Source organism: Haliotis rubra, unplaced genomic scaffold (genome assembly GCF_003918875.1).
Source record: "Haliotis rubra isolate DU_JTF1 unplaced genomic scaffold, ASM391887v1 Scf1610, whole genome shotgun sequence".
NCBI lineage: Eukaryota > Metazoa > Mollusca > Gastropoda > Lepetellida > Haliotidae > Haliotis > Haliotis rubra.
In genome coordinates this window covers 51,178-68,741 of record NW_025765571.1, presented here as the reverse complement: position 1 = coordinate 68,741, position 17,564 = coordinate 51,178, and the positions used below count along the sequence as shown (strand labels likewise).

General features: G+C 40.8%; 1 protein-coding gene and 1 long non-coding RNA gene across 2 annotated transcripts; both read right to left on the bottom strand.

Moving 5' to 3' along the window:
- Nucleotides 1–1,236: 1,236 nt before the first annotated feature.
- Nucleotides 1,237–3,580, bottom strand: LOC124271572. Its single transcript, XR_006897082.1, has 4 exons — nucleotides 3,555–3,580; nucleotides 2,772–2,945; nucleotides 2,230–2,379; nucleotides 1,237–1,365 (listed from the first exon to the last, which is right to left on the bottom strand). It is a non-coding gene; the product is annotated as an uncharacterized LOC124271572 (long non-coding RNA).
- A 2,359-nt stretch (nucleotides 3,581–5,939) lies between these two features.
- On the bottom strand, nucleotides 5,940–6,608 carry LOC124271574. The gene has a single exon (XM_046706726.1). The coding sequence runs from the start codon at nucleotides 6,606–6,608 to the stop codon at nucleotides 5,940–5,942; it is 669 nt and encodes a 222-aa protein (XP_046562682.1).
- Nucleotides 6,609–17,564: the final 10,956 nt, after the last annotated feature.

The window sequence follows — 17,564 nt, the reverse complement described above, 5'->3', positions numbered from 1 at the left end:
TTGGCTCGTCATCCCCACATGGGTACAATGTGTGAAGCCCATTTCTGGTGTCCCCCGCCGTGATGTTGCTGGAATATTGCTAAAAGCGGCGTAAAACCAAACTCAGTCAGTCAGTCTTTCCTTCAATCATGTGTTTCCAAATATTTCTGAAATTTTGGAATTATAATTTGGTGATGATGAATGTTTTGATAAAGTCTAACCCAGCTTTTTTTGCGATTTCAGTCTTTTTTCTCCTCTTTATTTGCAAATGTCTTGAGAGACAACAGATTGAGACATTGCTGTCTCCAGGCAAACTCCACAAGAAGTGAGCCGGAGACGCGTAACATGTGTAACATGACCACAATGCGGAGATAGCCTTTGAAATGGCAAGCGTGTTTAGTTTTATTGGTAGAAAGTCTGCAGCCTCAATAACCGTACACCGTGCCCAGGAGTCACTGTCTGATGAATAAGTTTCACGAGGACGATCTAGTTCGTCCAGACGTCCTTTTTTTAGTTTCTAGTTGAACCAGCATGTTGGGGTAACATGATGAAAGTAAAAAGATTCGTCACCCATGCTCCCCACCCACCACCAACAAGGAAAGGACATTGTCAAAATAGCAACGGATACCCAAGATGCTGACACCAGGGTTACAGGTGCTTTATACTCCAGAGAATAAGACACAAATAGCTGTATTTGTCTACCAATTTAATGTCAGACTGGCTCGGCCCATGACAAAAAATTGGAGATATAGATTATTTGGAAGTCAACATCACCAGATTGGCCCATGAGCCACCACCTTCTGGCACAGGACTCTAGGCGATATAATATCATGAATAATTTGAATTTAGAAAAGCTAAAACTAAACACTATATCAGATATGTACAATATTACTCCCTATGCACAGGGCTTGGCGTGACCAGCCGATTGATAGAACCAGGCCCATCCTACCACCATTTAGGTGAAGTCAAGGCCGAAGTGATGTGTTAAGCAAAGAGATCAAGGTTTCTGGCTCCCTTCCTCCACCGACACAGTGGCGCAACCCCCTCGGCAAACAGGCTGCACAATTTGGTCGCCTTTTACGACCAGCAATTGGGTGATGTCTTGCCCCGGGTCCGCACGGGAGAAGAGCTATTAGCGTTACCCAGCACTTACCACTAGAAGGTTTGTTTTCACGAGTGCCAGTATATCATGGAAATGTTTATGAATAAGAGAAAGCAAATATTCATTATTCATTTATTTGTGACAAGTTATGCGATTGTGAAGTACACATCTTCACAAAACACAGTTGATGAGCCCATGTTTACATTAAATCTGGCACAGTAATGCCCACCAGGAATGGACGGGACATGGACAGGAAAGTTGGATCTTGGAAGGACATAATGACCCTGCATGGATGAAAGATAAGAAATACAATAATTATTCCGGTTCTTATTCAATAGCAGCTGCCAAGTAAGAAATGATATGTAAATTTGTGGGTCACAGCGGTTGCTGGTAGCTCAACGGGAGACACCTGGAAAAACAAAGACTTGGTGGTTGGGTTAATTGCTAATTTGATCTCGAGCTGATACGTCTCGTAATTGTCATGTTGGTTGTGTGATGATACTTAAATGCTCCCGTGGCTATAGATAAGACCTGAAATCAAAGGATGTGTATTCAGGACTTAAAGGCACTATATCACCCCACACATCTCTAAAAATAAATAATGCATTTCTCTCAATAATACTAGATACCACTCGTATAATATATTCTTTAAAAAATACGTATTTAGATTACAATATTAAATTAAAAAGTTCGAATGAATTAATGCAACGTTGCATTCAATCGACTCTCGCGCCATCTACCGCCGAACATAGAGTTATGTCCTTTTGAGCGCTCTTAACGAATATCCTACGCACAACTTGTGATTAAAACCAGTTCGGCAAACACCGACAACACCGCGTGCGACAGTTTTCGATGAACGAAGGTTTATTTTACATTCCATATATGGCAAGTGTTATCTGTTTGGAAGCAGTTCCCCTCGAAGTTTCACTTGTCGATTTCAGGCAAGTCGTAAGGGCTAAAAAGTCTTTTATTGCATCAATAGGACGCTAAAGTGAGTGCATCAGAGGGAAACAGTGACACATGCCTCACGGTATGTCTGATAAGCCAAAGAATATCAGGTAAAACTGGAAAATTAACTTAACTGACACAGGTCCATCATACATGTAATTCAACTTGATGAATAGGGAAAAGGCAATGATTGTGCTTACTGTGGTAACCGGACACATGCAGGAAATGTTGTTGTCAACGAAGACTTGAGGGCATTTGTGGTCTTGCAGGAGAACTCACGCGGCATCATAAGAAATTTCCCTCACGTTTACCCATACAAACAGGATTTTCATCCATACTGTCACATGAACCTGAAATAAAAGTATGCAAGCAGTAGATCACACCCTGCTCCCGATGATGGCATTATTCGCAGAGCTTCAAAACAGACATTTCCATTTTCACCATTTTCACCAAATTCAGCCGTAATGTTTTCAGTATATATGTTCTTATTAATGAGATTGTCTGGAATTCTACAAAACTTACACATATATCCACCCTGGGAAGGTGAAAAGAACGTTCACTTTAATCAAATCTGAAAATTTCGGTTCAGTGTTCAACCAGTGCGATTTAATATACATGAATTGTGCACTACATACTTAGTGGGCTTTTATGAATGATCATAATAACACCTACTATGCTATACTGATGATAACCGTTATCTACAAAGGATGAAATAAATGTGTTTGGCGTGGATAAACATTACCTTGATCGGTGACTGCAGCTCTTGCTTGACATCCACATTGAAAGCAAGATTAATGCTACCCGGAAGTGCAATAGGATCAGGGCCAATTTGTAGTGTATTAACTGTCACGACACCTGAACCACATGTGGAATGAGAGAAACTGTGAAGTACTTGACGTTTGCTGTCTGACGTCACCTATGATCAGACAAACTGAGAAAATTAATCAACAATTAAGTCATACCTTGACAAATGTATATGTTTAGTGCAACAGTATTAATGTTTATTCGTTTGAATGACATGCGTATTCAATATTTATATGTAACACTTTTGACGAATCTGTCATTTATTGTAGTTTGAGTGAGTGAGTTTAGCAGTGATAGTGTTTCCATTATGAATATATTCGATGAATGAAAACTTCAAATTTTACACTTAGGATACTCTGACATTTATTTCAACATGAGTGAGTGAGCTTAGTTTTACGCCGCACTCAGCAATATTCCAGCTATATGGAGGCGGTCTGTAAATTATCGAGTCTGGACCAGACAATCCAGTGATCAACAGCATGAGCATCGATCTACGCAATCGAGATACGATGACATGTGTCAACCAAGTCAGCGAGCCTGATCACCCGATCCCGTTGATCGCCTCTTACGACAAGCATGGGTTACTGAAGATCAATTCTAACCCGGATCTTCACGTGTCAGTTGTGGTTTGAGGACAATGACAAATTCACGTGGCTTTCACAAAAAGAGACCAGCACATGCAATATTTTGTGCACACAGTGTGAAGGGCATCGTCTACGACCTTATCATGCTTGCTGCAGGACTCATAACTGGAAGCACTGTGAGCTCCTAAAATGAGGTACAGAAGAGCAAACATTGTTGATGCCTCCATGTTTCCCAAACGAGGTTTGTGTCAGGATGAATCCCAACCAACCCACATTTATATCTGCCATATACCAGAAACATGTCACTGCTTGACTACTCAAAATGTTTGGGAGGACGTAGAAATCGTCAGGATGCACTCTATAACAAGAGTGAACTATCCGATACTGAGCCAACCTAAGACACGCCCAATTTGGGGGGCTTCTATTGGTGCATTTGGTCACTACCCAAAATGTATCTGTTAAGTATTTGTGAAAACAATGGGCAGTGCTGCAGGGGGCGTGCCAGAGATTTGTATTCATGTGTTTCAACCGCCCTCAATATGTTTCTTGATCTGTCAGTACATTGTGTGTTCGTGTCTCAGCAAGGGGAATTTGCACCACACTACAGCTGAGTCACTAGTAAGGTAACATAATAGCATTGCGTCCTCATTTTATCATTCCGGTTACAGTGAGGATGGGCGTTGCTAGAAGGAAAGTCAAACGGCTGTTTAGTACAAGCATGTGAAGAGCACCTGGGTAGTGTATTGTAATTTCGTTACGACTGAGAGGTAATAATTAATGTAGTTTTTCAGAAAAAAATACTGATTCTAAGCCAGATACGGGGATTCAGTTTCGCGAGTTTCATGTAATGATCGGAGATACTCTCATATTTCAAAGAACTGAAGAGAAACAAGAGACCAGGAAATGACTTTTATTACTTATTGGATTAAAAAATCGAATCGTGGAAAAAAACAAACTAATGGGTTAACAATTTGAATGAGAGAATGAATTTTACGCCGCTTTTAGCAATATTCCAGAAATATCACAAGAAATGGCTTTCACACTGTTTATCTATGTGGGGAATCGAATCCGGGCCGAGGGCACGCTTTAATCACTGGGCTACCCCATGGCCCCTGACAATTTGACATCTCTAACATGGGGGAGCTAGCCATGAGGGTCGTGGGGGTGGGACGAGGGGTGGGACGAGGGGTGGGACAATGGTAGGAAGTAAAGCGGACAACATCATAAGAGAGACAGTGTCATGGTAATTCTACTTACTTACTTCTAATCTGACTCACTCATGTCATCGGAATCCCTTGTGTTACTGTTGATCTTCACAAATGAAGTTCATCACGTGACCTGTATGAGTGTCATTCATTGTTTGAGTGCTTGTAGCTCGGAGTCTGTGTGCAGTGTACGTATTTGACAGGGTTATGGCCCGGGAAAGCGAATCTGGACCAAACCTCCTCAATTTACGTGTCGCTTTCGCGGGTAGGGTCAAGCTACAGTGATCACTGAATTTAGCGTTCCCGGGACTCTCAATACACAAGAAAAACAAAGACATGTGAGTCGTCGTCTGATACCGTAGTCATGGTAGAAATTTAATAGATAAATATATACGTTTAACATTAGCAAGCCATAGACATTTTATTTTGATGTACATTAGTAGCAAGTTTAAACCAAACTGAAATTATTCACTGTTTAATATATACAGAGATAGGAATTCGTCCAGTCTCTCCGTTGAGCATTTATGGTGGTGTACTCTTGCATAGTTTCAGGACAGATTTCATGAATAACCTGTGAACATTGTCTAAAATGTCTATATTTGAATATCCCCACACCTTGCAACCATATAACATGATTGGTAGGATCATGCAGTCAAAACATTTAAACAAACAATCGATAGATATGTGGAGATTTCTAGCCTTTGAGGGGATAATAAACACTACTTTTTATGCTTGGTCGTAAAGTCGCGCTTTACATCACATAGGCATTATTCCAGCCATTTAAGTGATGAAATCAAGTCTGCATTCATAAACATTCTAATACTTGAAAAAAGGTTTAACTTCTTTGAGAGGCATTGGGAAGTTGGAGCAGTAAGGAAGGATAACAATATATGGATGAACAACTTCTTTATTGCTGTGAGACCGACGTTTCGATGTAGGTTCTAACACCGTCATCAAGCAAGTGATGAAAGCATAAGGATGAAGGAGCATATATACAAGTAAGACCAGATGTTTGTACAGTACAATGGGGATTAGGAAGCCAGACACAATAACAACACAAAGGCTTAGATGAACGCGTTAACAATTGAAGCCTGCAAAGTACACAGTAGGAGGTGGAGCCTGCGATATACATAAATAGGTGATAAAGAGGATGATGCGTTGTATACATAAATGGTTTTTTTTCGATGATGGGGATCTTTAATGGGCTGGTAGTACGCAGGAGGTAGGTACCCTTGGTCACGGTTGATTGATGGCTGGAGTCTTTTGATGTAGATGGCTTCTTGGAGTTTCCTGAGTTTATAGTCTTTGAGGTTGGTTTTAGGGTTTGTCTCCAATGTACAACTTGTCCACTACGAGTCTCACTTTGTCACCTGACCTTGCTGCCTCTCTCCGTACAGGGTAAAGTTGTTTTCTCCTGTCTTCTATCTCCTTAGGGAACTGTTCGTTGATGTAGCACGACGTCCCTTTGAGGTGTTTGTAGGCTGATTGTCGTATGATCTCTCGGTCTTTGAATTCTGTGAACTTTGCCACGATAGGTCTGGGTCTAGTCCGATTAGGAAAGTGTTGGACTCGTTCGAACTTCACTCCTCTCTCGCATCGTAACTTGGTCCTTATAAACTCGTGTAGAACCTCTTCACAGTCTTCCTCAGGTTTTTCTTCAATTCCTGTGAAGATGAGATTATCTCGCATGGAGCGTGACTGCACATCTAAAAGCTGTTCTTTTAGCTCACGTACTTCTTCTGACTGGCCAGCTCGACGACCTTTCACTTCACTCAGCTGTTGCTTGATCACATTTACGTCCTTTGTAAGTGACTTTACAGCTTTCTTCACTTCCTCGTGCTCTTTGTCTCGAAAGACAGCCGCTTCTTCAATGCTCTTTGTTGTCGTCTTCAGAATGGTTACATCTGTCTCTAGCGAGTCAATCCGGTTACATAACTGACTGATTGACGACTCGATCTTGTCCATTGACTTCCGCCTGGTATCCATCTTGTCCAGCCTTTTGAAGAGATTTTAAACCCACCATGGTTGCTGGTCTGGGGGACTGGACATCTGTGTTACGGGGGTTACATACTGGGGTGACTGAGGGAGATGACCGTAGGTCAGTCCAATATTCGGGTTGACTGTTTGGGCAGGTAATCCTGAGTAGATAGCCATGTTTCTCAGGTATTCTAGTGAAAAGTCACTATCTTCACATTCCTGGCGTCTTTTAGAGCTATCTTCTTCGAAATAACTGTCTGATAATTTCTTTCGTTTCTGTCTCTTTTCTTTCTTTCCTGTCGTCTTCATTAGGCCATTTTGACTAAGTTATGTAAATAAGTCACCATGTAAGCTTACAGAGCGGGAGCTCATAAAAAACACGTCCGCTCAGCTCGACGACCCAAGCCAAGATCCCTGAAACTGGAAACAGCTGAAACTTCATCTCAGTTAAGAGGCTCACAGAACGAGTATTAGGGTCGCGCGCTAATCTGATGTACGGTAATGCGATGTGTTTCATAGCATTTCGCTTTCGTGGCACATCTAGCACAACTTTGGTTTTCACTTTACCGGGAATAGGGGATATTGAAATTTCGCTTTCCCGGGCAGACACCATTTGTGTGTTTAGTTTTACGCCGCTTTAAGCAGTATTCCAGTAATATCACGGCGGGGAACACAAGACTGACTGACGGACTGAGTATGGTTTTACGCCGCTTTTAGCAATATTCCAGCAATAACACGGCGGGGGACACCAGAAATGGGCTTCACAACTTGTACCCATGTGAGGAATCGAACCCGGGCCTTCGGCGGACAAAGCAAATGCTTTACCCAATAGTCTACTCCATCGGCCCTGTATGTATTTTTACAGCCAGCATTGCAGCCACCCCAACGTCACCAGGTCTGGAAGTTAAATTTAAACTTGGTGAATTTTACATGTACCTTGCTATAACATTTATGCTTGCGTTATTTCATCCGTAAACAACACGTGAAGATTCGGGTAAGAATTGATGTTCTGTACCCCATGCTTGTTGTAAGAGGCGACCAACGGGATCGGACGATCAGACTCTCTGACTTGGTTCACACATGTCATCGTATCCCTATTGTGTAGATCCATGCTAATGCTGTTGATCACTGGATTGTTTGGTCCAGATTCGATTATTTTTACTGACCGCCTCCATATAGCTGGAATAGCGCTGAGTTTGGCGTAAACCTAAACTCACTCATTCACTCATCCGTAAACAAAATTATACACAATGTACACTCGCCTAACACAATGTACATATAAACTGTACTACTAGCATAACTCAGCTGACTGATAATAAAATAACTTGGGAGTTATCTCCCTTGCACTACAGATCGTTTCGTTGAATGTTATCTAATGAAAGCTTGGTAGTGGTAAAGTTCTTGGTAATAAACTACTTTTCCATATTTCCTTACATATGAGGGGCGGTGGGGTAGCCTAGTGGTTAAAGCGTTGGCCCGTCACGCCGAAGACCCGGGTTCGAATCCCCACATGGGTACTATGTGGGAAGCTCATTTTCTGGTGTCATCCGCCGTGATGTTGCTGGAATATTGCTAAAAGTGGCGTAAAACCAAACTCAGTCAGTCAGTCCTTACATATGTGCAGGTTGACTTTTCACTTAATTTTAGCCACTGGGAAATTTAGATCAGTTTTAATTAGTTGGTTGAAGGCTTGGTGGTACATGTGGTCAAAGGCTCTGGCAAGCTCGGGGGTATCTTCTGTCGTAAATGCCCTCGACGCCGGCCATTGTCTCCAGACCGAAATCTTATTGCCTACACTCATTACCATTTAGGACATCGGAATTCATAATGAAATTACCCGTGAAGATCTGGGTTAGAATTGACTAACGGGATCGGGTGCACATGTTCAGACTCGCAATCCCAATTGCGTAGAACGATGCTGATGCTGATCACTGGGCTGTCTGGTCCAGACTAGATTCTCCATTTAACTGGAATATTGCTGAGTGCGGCGTAAAACTAAACTCCAGCAATATCACGGCGGGGGACACCACAAATGGGCTTCACACAGTGTGCCCATGTGGGGAATCGAACCCGGGTTTTCGGCGTGACGAGCGAACGCTTTAACCACTCGGCTACCCCACCGCCCCAATGGAACATGGAGAAGGGGATGTATATATATACTGAATGTAACAATGTAACAAAGAAAACAACATAATTAATATAATCGGCTAGGCAGTAAGCTGATGAAGCCAGAGAGTAGACAAAATACAGACATGGAAGTCAATGATGTACATGAAGCCAATGAAGTTTGTTCTACATTTCGATTTACTTTCTCCTTTATCTCTCACTCACAGACTCACTCACATTGTTAACCCCCCAATTCCGTAGATCGATGTTCATGCTGTTGATCCTTGGATTGTCTCAATTAGTTACAGACTGCCGCCATATAACTGAGTGCGGCGTAAAACTAAACTCACTCACTCATTGTTAACACATTAACCTGACACTTTTTTCAACAATTCTGTCCGTTGATGGATATAAAACTAACAACAGGTAATGCTTGGGACAGGATACTCGCTGCGAGTCGACAGACGCGGTGTGGAGATATAATAACTACAAGTCGAATTTAGGATCAGTAATCTGGACTTCATCCAAATTCCAAGTGGCGGGACAAGCTTGAGTTTACTTTGAAACAATTCTTTTTCACTGATGGACATAAAACTAGTGAGTTAGTGGGCCTGCGGGGAATCGAACCCGGGTCCGGCGTGACGAGCAAACACCTTAACCACTAGGCTAACCCACCGCCCTGATATAAAACTAACAGCAGATATTGCTGGGGAACAGGATATTCGTTGCCGTGTACATATTGACGTTCACTAGATTATTCCTTATTTTGAGTCATTTGCGACTCGTCGCTTTTATTTGGACACAGTCGGACTGTAAGAAGCTATTTTGGTCTCTATTTGTGTACAACGACGACATTGTGTCACGAATTCGCCACCCGCAGTCACATAGAATGTCATGTCGTTGACATACATATTGATCAGCAAAGTTTGAATACGTTTTTCATACACTATACGGGTCGACCTTTTGAGAGCATTTATCGATAAAATGACCCCGTTTGAAGACAGCTGTGAGACCTGTAAGCAGTATCGTTAACCCTTTATTTAGATACACTTCGTACAGTGTCGTCTTCGGGTTATAGCGCTCGTTAACATATGTTTTATCTGGGGTCATGGAGCCGAGACGGTTTGTATTGAATATGTCAACGCCTTGAGACAGATCTATGTTTAAAGCGCTCCTCCTTCAGTGTCACCGAGTAACCGTTGCCGTGCTGTGGGCGACTGGTGTCGACTGTCTAGCGCTGTGTTGGATATAAAATCTATTTTCTGTTGGTTTGGTTCATTGGCTCGAAAGGTATGTGTGTATTACTTAACCTCAAAGAGATTATGATTCTGGGTCCACGTGTCACGCATTAGTGTTTCATATGCTATACATATAGTGAGTGAGTGAGTTAATATTTAACGTCACATCGGCAATATTTCAGCCATATAGTGACGAGAAATGTTTTGTATATACAATAAATTAAAGTTGCTAAATAATCAGTCATCGAAGGACTGTAAAATAACTAGAGTATCACAGATGGATTCTAAAACTAGCATGAACATGTAAAATTATTTTATTTATGAAGACAATACAATATAAAAACGGGCTATAGATCGCCAACAACTTAAGGTAGATCACCATACTAGGAACCATGGGGACTTACATTACTTTTGCTACCTGCATGGACCCTAGTTGGATTTACACCATCCCTTCAGCCATTGGCGACAGAAGAGAAATCTAGACATAAATTAAAAGCACATATATTCTACGATTAAAAACCTGGTACACTTAAATTGACTTTGAAAGTTTTGGGACTTACGTACCCCCTCAGGAGGACAATAATTTTACGTTACGTCAACCCCCTTTGAGGGTACAGCCACTAACAATCTCAGTTACTAATATAAACTACCAACAATAAAATATTTAGCTATTTACAAATCAGTCAACAAATCCAATTGTTTTAAAAATGCAATAATTAAATGAGAACTGACATTATTAAAAAGATCCTTCAGAGTTTTGGAGTTGAAATAGATATCCCTTGTGATGGAATATTCAATGCAGTCACGCTGTGATCCTTTCATCACAAGGGATACAAAACGGAGGATCTTCGCCTTTCAATAAATATTCATGAGTATATCTGGTATGGCCAATGCGACATCGTCGCATAATGACCTCTTCAAATCTGGACTGACAACCCAAGTAAGTGTAACCAATGTAGGGTTTTATTGCATGTAATTTATTAATACCCACTTGGGTGTCCCACTTCTTTTGCATCAGATCGCGGATGTATGTTTTAATGCTAGCTTTATAATCAGAGTATGGGATAAGAAGTGGTGTCACAGATTTGTTGAGGGCTGCCTTAGCAGCAATATCAGCCATCGTGTTCCCAGAAATGCCAACGTGGCTGGGCAACCAACAAAAGACGATGTCGCATTGGCCAGTAGCAAGTTCATTATACAATTCAATAATTTCTAATAAAAGTGGATGTTTGCAAGAAAGATTTTTAATAGCCTGAAGACACGAAAGAGAATCTGAAAAGATGATATATTGTTTATATTTACGGTGTTTATGAATATATTTAAGAGCTGTTAAGATGGCGTTTGCTTCTGCTGTAAATATAGAGCTGTTATCCGGTATTCTAGAAGATATTGTTCGGGATCCAATGACAATGGCACATGCCAGTGCGCCACCGTCCTTGGACCCATCTGTAAATAAGGATTTGTATCTATTATATTTATTTCTTAATTGACTAAATTCTTGTTTATACTGTAATTCATTTGTTTCTGATTTTTTAAATGTAGTTAATGTTAGGTCAACTTGTGGCCTAACCAATTGCCAAGGCGGAGAAGAAATAAGACGGGAAGGAGCTATATGTTCTAGCTCTATCCCAGCAGCAGAAAGGAAAGGTTTCACTCTTATACCAAGAGGCGGAACAAGAGAAGGCTTCATGTTATACAGATCTTCATAAAGTGGATTAAAGACACAGTTATATGTAGGGTTTGACTCATTGGAATAAAGTTTTGTAATATACTGTAATGTTAATTTTATACGGCGTTGTGTAAGAGATGGCTCATCAGCTTCGACGTAGAGGCTGTCAACAGGTGAAGTTCTAAAGGAACCAAGACATAGTCTTAGACCTTGGTGGTGGACAGAATCTAATAGTTTGAGATTACTGTTGCAGGCTCCACCATACACGATGGAGCCATAATCCAGTTTGGAGCGTACCAATGATCGATATAATTGTAGGAGGGTAGCTTGATCCCTTCCCCCCTTAGAATTGGAAACGACTTTCAACAAGTCAAGTGCCTTCAAGCATTTAGTTTTTAGGGACTTGATATGGGGAAGAAAAGTTAGATGCGAGTCAAAAATAAAAACCCAAGAACTTGGCCTCCTTTACAACTTTGATGGGAGTGCCATTGAGGAACAGTTCCGGGTCTTTATGCGGTTCATATTTTCTACAAAAATGTATACAATTAGTTTTGGATTTAGAAAATTTAAAGCCGTTTTCAAGACACCATTTATGTATTTTATTTAAACACAGCTGCAGATGCCGTTCAATACTATGCATATTTTTACCGCGACAAGAAATATTAAAATCATCCACAAAAAGTGATCCAACAATTGAATCGTTTAAAACCTTGGATAAGCAGTTGATCTTAATGCTAAATAAAGTGACAGACAAAATACTTCCTTGTGGGATACCCTGATCCTGATTATAATGGTCAGACAGGGTTGAACCCACTCGGACTTGAAATTGCATGTCTTTTAAAAACTGTGATATAAAAAGAGGCAAACGGCCTCTCAAACCAAAGTCATGTAAATCCTTCAAAATGCCATGCTTCCAGGTCGTATCATAAGCTTTCTCAAGATCAAAGAAAATTGAGACAGCATGTTGTTTATTTACTATAGCATTCTTAACAAAGGATTCTAAACGTACCAAATGATCAATGGTACTACGATTTTTCCTGAAACCACATTGAATATTGGTTATAAGGTGATTGGTTTTTAAGATACCAAGTTAATCTATTATTCACCATACGTTCCATGGTTTTACAAACACAGCTAGTTAGAGAGATCGGCCTGTAATTCGACGGATCTGTATGATCCTTGCCAGGTTTTGGTATTGGGACTACAATGGCATTACGCCATGAAGGAGGACATTCTCCAGACGTCCATATTTGGTCCAATATATCTAAAAGTGTCATCAGACATGGTTTAGGTAAGTGTTTCAGTAGCTGGTAATGTATATTATCATCACCCGCTGCAGTGTCATGAGCTTGCTCAAGAGCAGTATGTAGCTCATGTAATGAAAACACTTCATTATAATCTTCACCGTTATGTGATTCGAAATTAAGTTTTGTCTTTTCCTGTTGCTTCTGATATCTCTGAAACTCAGGGACATAATTTGCCGATGATGAATTTTTGGCAAGTGTTTCGCCAATTTTATCTGCAATTTTTGATTTGTCAGTATTTAAATTATCACCATCTTTAAGATGGTGAACAGCAGATTTTGAACCTTTGCCTTTAATTCTCTGAATCATGTTCCACACCTTAGACATGGGTGTGCGTGAATTAAGTTTGGAGACATATTTCCTCCAAGATTGTCGTTTGTTTTGTTTGAAGGTACGACGGGCCTTCGCATTGAGTATTTTAAATTTATTTAAATTATGGACAGTTGGATGATGGTGGAAATAATGTTCTGCCTTTTTCCTCGCTTTTCTGGCTTGTCTACAGTCTGTATTAAACCATGGTTTCCGTACGTGTGGAGTTGTAGAGGATTTCGGTATACACTCATCAGCTGTTTCCTTTAAAACGTCAGCAAAAATCTGAATTGGATCAGTTACGTCACTGAAGCATTCAGGTCGCAGTTTCGATTTACATATAGTTTGAAATAAAGGCCAGTTAGCCTTCGAAAAATTCCATCTAGTATATGATTGAGAATCAGATGGAGTTACTTCTGAAAGAATAGTTGGGAAGTGGTCACTTCCACAGAGGTCACTATGGACAGACCAATCAAATTCATTTAGGAGGTTAGTGTCTGCAAGAGACAGATCTAGAGAAGAATAGGTTCCGGTTGCTGGATGCAGGTAAGTGCTTGAATCATCATTGTATATACATAGGTCATTATTGGAGATAAAATCTTCCAGTATTTTACCTTTAGTATTAGTGTTTTTACCACCCCAGTGCGGGTTGTGACCATTTAGGTCACCCATAATAACACAGGGCTTCGGGAGTTGATCATAGAGTGACTGTAGATCAGTCTGATGAAGTGCCCATGAGGGCGGAATATATACAGAGCATAATGTAAATGCTACACCCAGAGTAAGTCGCACTGCAACAGCTTGGATGTTAGTTTTAAGTGTAACAGGACTGTGAATAACATCCTGTCGTATAAGGATAGAAGATCCTCCAGTGGCCCTATCACCCAGAGGAGAATAATGATGAAAGGCTGTAAACTGGTGTAACGTAAAATTATCCGTCTGTTTCAGATGCGTTTCTTGCAGACAGAATGCTGATGGTGTTAGATCCTGGACTAATAGCTGTAGTTCATTAAAATTGGTCCTCAGACCTCTACAATTCCACTGCACAATATTAGTAAAACGACCTATCTTTTAGGCGGATTGATAGGGGACCTACCCCTCACTTTCTTCGAGGGCGACGAGCTATGTGCCCTGGGATGGATGCTTTCTGACACATCCATGTCCTCGAGTGAACCGTATTTGTTATATAATTGTATACGGTTTTCTGAACCCTTAGAGGGTCTACCACTTTTTTGCACACTTTCCGTCCTAGGTTTAACTGTATTTTTGACCACACTCTTTGAAATTGTGTCAGATCCAGTCTTCTGAGTGGACAATAATTGAACTTCATCCTGAACTTTGGTTTGTACCGACTCTGAAGTCTGACTAGATTGTTCAGGTGTAAGAAAGTGAGGGGTATCGTTTGTAACCCAGGTCAAGTCTGTTTGACACTCTATTGAACTACTCGATACTGGCGAATTTACTTTTGACAAGTTTTCGGAAGGGTGTCCTGACGACTGATCCATATGATTCATTTGGAACTGTTGAATCAACAAGCTTTTTGGCATCAGCGAAGCTAATGTTTTGAGTGAATTTAACCTTGTTTATTTCCATTTGTTTTTTCCATATGGGACAGTCTTTAGAAAAGGAGGAATGATTACCTGAACAATTTGTGCATTTTTTGAAGGCACTTTCACAATCTTCAGTTACGTGTGGAGTTTCGCTACAGTGAGCACATGTTATAGGTTTTGTGCAAGTGTTGACACCGTGGCCATACTTTTGGCACCTGAAACATCGCAAGGGATTTGGGATGTAAATAGCAACTGTGATGTTACAGTAACCAACCTTTACAGACTTTGGAGGATTTGGTGAAGAGAACGAAAAGAGGTACGTGTTTGTCGGAATTACGTCATTGTTTTTGCGGGTGGTAAATCGCTTGACATATGTCACTCCCTGATCTTTCATTTCGGATACGATGTCCAGTTCTGACATGTCGGCCAACAAACGATCTCTGTCTCTTATAATTCCTTTGCTGGTGTTCAGAGTTCTGTGTGCAGTAACTGAAACGTGGATTCCAGCAAATGTTTCTGTAGTCATCAGGTTGGCAGCTTGTTGTTTCCGAAGGCATTCAATCAATAATGATCCCGAACGCAAGCGTTTTATGGTCTTTACTTCACCTGCGATGCCATATATACCCTTAGAAATCACAAAAGGATTCAACTTTAGTGGTGTCTCGTCTACAGTGTCGAGAACCAGGAAACGTGGCCAATTTTCTGTTGATTTGGAAGGTCTCTGCTCATCATCATTATCGAGTGGACGTTTTGTTTTTTTTGTGGGGGTTTGGTAATCCATGGTAAGTTTAATTTGATTCATCATCCGGGCTCCCCACCCACCACGGAGTATCACTAGGACAATGCTAATCACAAGTGGGTTTCCGACTTGCAGCACCAAGGATACCCGGATGATATACTCAAGCAGAACAATCAACAAGCAATTATTCCACAAGATTGGCCCATGAGCCACTGCCTTCTGGACATAGGACTCTAGGCAAATTTCAATAGAACATTTTATTGATGACATTCATATTAATCAATCACAATAATACTAAATCGCAGTTGTACAATGAAAATATAAATAGATCATATTGAAGCCAAGATCACTGACAAAAATTTGAAATAATTTCTAAAATTTGTGCAGCAAAATTTAAATGTACAGGGCTTAACATGACCAGCCGATTGATAGAACCGGGCCAGTTCTACCACCCGTCTAGGTGAAGTAAGGGTCGAAGTGGTGTATTGGGCAAAGGAACGCTGTTCCTGGAACCCTTGCCCTCAACCACCAGAATCCCGTCCTCCACCGACGGAGGGGCGCAACCCACGGCAAACAGGTTGGTGGACCAAATATTCCCCCGGGTCCACAACGGGGGGTTGAAGGGCGCATAGCGTTACCCAGCACCCACCACGAGGAGGTGGCCCTTCATGGGTGCCACAACTCTTGTAGAAATAAAAATGGGAACATTATTGTTATACTTTCATCACAGAGTTTCAGCGATCAATTCATATTAATTCAATGCTATTTTGCCGTTTCCATCCAATGGAATTTGTTTCAGTAGATAATGGACACTGAAATTAATTGTTATACATCAGCATTGTTAGATCTGTATCATCGCGACTTTGTATAGGTCCATCTAGCTTTATTTGGTCTTGCAAAGTGACTTAAGAGATAATGTATTGTCACTTTAGGGTATAATACTTTAATTATCGACTGGGACGATGATACTGAGCTACAATGTCTTTTTTCTTTTTCGTTTTCAATTACGGAACCACTCTCTATTTACATATCCCAACTACAAACACACTGAATCAATATGTCTCAATCTGTCTCGACGGAGTCATATCAATTGTATTACTACTTTATATCTAAGTCGATTTTCATATGTTTCTTCATTAGACATTCCGACCAGTGAAGGTCCGGGGTAGAATAGGTCTTCAGCAACCTATCCTTGCACAATAGGCGACTATGCTTGTCGGAAGAGGCGACTAACGGGATCGGGTGGTTGACTTGGTTGACACATGTCATCGGTTCCCAATTGCGCAGATCGATGCGCATTCTGTTGAATCACCGGATTGTCTGGTCCAGACTCGATTATTTACAGACTGCCGCCATACAGCGGGAATATTGCTGAGTGCGACGTAAAACTAAAATCACTAAACTAAACTCAATCACTCATTAGACTTTCCTCTTGTCACTAGAATTTTTATTCGTTAATGAATCAATTTAAGACGTTCCAAGCATAGAAATTAGACTCGTTGATTACTGACGAACATAAGTTGATGAGGTGTTCATTTCTGTTCTGTTGTTATAGTATAGATTATAATGTAAACAAACGCATTAAGAGTCCCACGATTCGCGGAAAGGCCAATCCAAAGAGAGAAGTACTTTCAGCAAAACACACTGAACGTCACGGTTTCTGGAGGCAGCAATATTCCGACTATGTGTGTCTAAATAATCAAGTTTGGCATAAAAGCAGCAAAGTAATTTCCTCATCTCCGAGAAATAATTGCTAAAATCGTGAGCGGATGGTACCTGTGAAATATTGATTGACATGAAACCAATGTATTTGTGTAACTATTGAAACTGACGGCTGTTATAATCAGGAATATGCTGATTCCTTCTACACAAGGGATACAAAACGGAGGATTCTCACCTTTTAATAGAGAGCCATGAGTATATCTAGTATGGCCAATACGACGACATCCTTGCATGATTACCTCTTCAAATCTAGACTGACAGCCCAGGTATGTGTAACCAATGTAAGGTTTTATTGCATGTAATTTATTAATACCTACCTAGCTGTCAC

Excerpts from the sequence above, each read along its gene's own strand:
- LOC124271574 (XM_046706726.1), bottom strand. The coding sequence starts at position 6,608 with ATGGATACCAGGCGGAAGTCAATGGACAAGATCGAGTCGTCAATCAGT.